Below are 3,466 nucleotides of genomic sequence, written 5' to 3' on the forward strand. Positions count from 1 at the left end.
TGGGACACCCGGTAGAACCATGTGACGTACCCCTCCTCACTGTGCCAGTCCTGGGTGACCCGAGTGAGACGGTACTCCTCTGGTACCACATAATGCTCCCAGTCCTCCCATATGGCAGTGAGCTGCACTCGGGTCACAGTGTCGGGAGCAGCCTCAAAGGGTGACCTGGGTATCCGCTGCACGAATCCGAACTTACGCATGCACCGCTTAGGGAGATATCGAACCATGATGCCAGTCCCGCAAGCCAACCAGCCTGAATATAGTGCAATGCCGTCAAAGGGGACAATCTGAGCGTAGTCGCTGAACGGCCTCCATGTGACGTCGTCATGCATCGTGCGGTCCAAGTACAGACGGTATGGTCCCACCGCATCGTTCCCCCTCTGGAGAACGTATCTGGCGGCCCTGGGCATGGCGTCCACGTACCCAGGATCGATGTGAAAGCCGTGGATGCGGGAGAAGTAGGAGATGATCCAGCTCTGAAACAGAAACACGATAATGTATTAAAAATAAATACGAAACATAAATAAATAAATAAATACAATAATGTATTAAAATAAAACGTACCGTAAGCAGTGTGCAGGATCCGACCAACTGCCTCGTCCTCCAGTTGGAGGCCTCATTCAGCTTCTGGTAGAGATATGCCAGAGTAGCTGACCCCCAGTTCCACTGGTGAACGGTATCCAGGTCCATGAAATAGAGGAGGTAGGTCACGTCGACGTACCTTGCACTCTTGTCCACAAAGCAAGCAGCGCCTACCACATGCATGTACCAGCACCGGAGAGCGCAGCCGCGGTGGTACTGTGTGAATAGGTCGTCACACGCCTGCTCGGCATCGGCCGCCGCGTCCAGGTGGTGCTCGAAATAGCGGCTCAGTATGGTGAATCGGATATGAGGCCCAGAAGTCGTGATGCACTCGAAGTCAGCAACTTCGGGCTCCATGCCCAAATAGAGCGCCATCCACTGACTGGCCTCGACCCTCTGGATCCGGGAGCGGTGCAACAGCTCCCCCCTGATGGGCAGGTGGAGAAGACACTGCACGTCATGCAAGGTGATCGTCATCTCCCCCACCGGCAAGTGGAAAGAAGACGTCTCCTTGTGCCAGCGCTCCACAAATGCCCCCTGCATGCCGGTGCTGATGGTGGTGTACCCGGTCATGCAGAGCCCGCTAAGCCCTGAACCTCGCACATGGTCGTTAAACCACTGAGCTGCTGGTTTAAACAGACTAAAAATCTTCCTGGCGTGTTTCACCATTTTCAATGGCTCTCTCTCTTGTTACAAAAAAAAAAACAAATAAGCGACATATATTAAATAAGCGACAAATAAACGGTAAAATTATAAAAAATGGTGACAAATAAACGGTTAAATTAAAAAAAATACCTCTCCCTCCCAGATCCGCCGAGCGACGTGATCGTGGTAGTGAATCAGCACGGAAGTGTCAAAAGGCCCTCCCGGATAGCTGTCCCCCTCCTCATCCTCCTCCCCGGCTGGAGGGTCAACATCCGGTACCCCCTCCGGCTCGTGGTATGGCACTGGCATCTCCTCCTCCTCCTCCTCCTCCTCCTCATCCTCCTCCTCTCGCTGGCGAGAAGAAGATACCCGAGCCAGCCTACTCCTAGACCCTGAAGCTGATGTACCCTCTCCCACGTCTTCGGGTACTCGCACACGTCGTCCCCGGCCCCTCCCCCGTCCCTGTGTCGATGCCAGCTGCGCCGCCGCCCGCTCGCGTCTAGCCGACGCAGTCTGGGTCTCCCTACCCTGTCTGATGCGTGCTGGTTGGTTGTCTGACATGTTCCTGTAAACAATTGAAATCGATTAATATGCGAGACAAAATAAAAAACTAAAAAATTTGAACTTCTGATACAATTCAGAAGTTCATTTCCGAAAACTGGGATGGAGGTGTTTTCGGAAATGAACTTCCGAAACACCCCTGCGATGGAGTTTTCTGCAACTTGCATGGCAGACCCCAAAATCAAACATAAAACCAATTCAAAAAGCTTCTAAACAACCTAAATACTACTAACAACCAGTCCCATATATCATTTATGCAATTGAAACCCTAAATAACATGCATTTGAATAATGAATCTAACAAATTAGCAACTTACAAATTGAGTGATTTGAGGGCTTTTGAATGTTGTTTAGCAATGTGATTGGAGCCTTGATGCAGCCTTGGAATTCTGTTTGCACAAATTTTCGCCTTTGCTTGTTTTTGATTTGAGTTAGGGTAAATGAATGGGGGAGGGAGAGTGTTTTGATAAATCTGCAGAAATCGCAGTATTTCGGAAGTTCACTTCCGAAATGTTGTTTTCGAAAATGAACTTCCGAAATAAGACAATTTTTTCAAAAAAAAAGGCGCTTTCGAAAATGTATCTCCGAAAACACCTTTTTCTTGCATTTCGGAAGTGTATTTCCGAAGATAGGGAGGTTGGCATAGAAAATTTCAAAGAATTACTGTCAATACATCAATTATTCGTTTTGGATATTTCAAATGGAAAATTCAATCTATATAATAAAATTAAACAAATTTATAATGTATGTGACTGTATTTCACGTCTCTATTGGTATTTTTTATCCATTTTTAGACAATCTTTGTTAGATAAAAATAGTTTCTTTGAAAGGACACTCATAATTTCAAACTTCGCCACCATATGATAAGAAAATCATAGGTTCCACCGTTCCAATGTTGAAAATTCACAAAGAATATTAAATAAAGTGCCACGTCATTACCGATTAAAGATGGAGACATACAACCTATGATTGATTACTATAAAAGCATGTAGTCACTCTTGTGTTTCATGCAACAAATATACTAACATGGCTTGCATAACCTTTCTAGTGTTACTTCTTCTTGCTCTTGTCATTCCTCAAGGATTTGCCAACTATAAGAAACATTCAATTTATCAACCACCGGTGGAAACACCATCAATCTACAAGCCACCCGTAGAGAAACCTTCCGTCTACAAACCACCTTTTAAGAAGTCTCTTGTTTACAAACCACCAGTAAAGAACTCACTTATGTATAAGCCACCCGTTTTCAAACCTCCTGTTTACAAATCTCCAATCTACAAACCACCTGTGTATAAGCCACCCGTTTACAAACCTCCTGTTTATGAATTTCCAGTCTACAAACCGCCTGTGTATAAGCCACCCGTTTACAAACCTCCTGTTTACGAATCTCTAGTCTACAAGCCATCAATTGAAAAACCTTCGACTTATAAGCCACCGATTGGGTATCAGCCACAAATTTACACTCCTCCGTATTAGAATATGTTATTAAGGAAGTATGCTAACTAAGAAACATATAAGGTTTACAAAGCATGGAATCTATATTGTTGTAATCTTCATTTCAATCCTTTGATACAATGTCCTTGCGAAAACAAGAATGTGGGTGTAAAACTAAAAGAAAATTGTGCTCTTGTTCTCTATTATAAATAAAAGCATTATGATTTAAATGTTGTTATATGTTT

At 44.7% G+C, this 3,466-nt stretch overlaps 1 protein-coding gene across 1 annotated transcript; it reads left to right on the forward strand.

The window, feature by feature from the left end:
* Nucleotides 1-2,813: 2,813 nt before the first annotated feature.
* LOC131604540 (repetitive proline-rich cell wall protein 1-like) lies at nt 2,814-3,263 on the forward strand. Its single transcript, XM_058876973.1, has one exon. It carries the CDS (start codon nt 2,814-2,816, stop codon nt 3,261-3,263), a length of 450 nt encoding a protein of 149 aa, XP_058732956.1.
* Nucleotides 3,264-3,466: the final 203 nt, after the last annotated feature.

The sequence above is a fragment of the Vicia villosa genome, linkage group LG5 (genome assembly GCF_029867415.1).
Source record: "Vicia villosa cultivar HV-30 ecotype Madison, WI linkage group LG5, Vvil1.0, whole genome shotgun sequence".
NCBI lineage: Eukaryota > Viridiplantae > Streptophyta > Magnoliopsida > Fabales > Fabaceae > Vicia > Vicia villosa.

Coding starts and splice junctions, on each gene's coding strand:
- LOC131604540 (XM_058876973.1), top strand. CDS start 2,814: ATGGCTTGCATAACCTTTCTAGTGTTACTTCTTCTTGCTCTTGTCATT.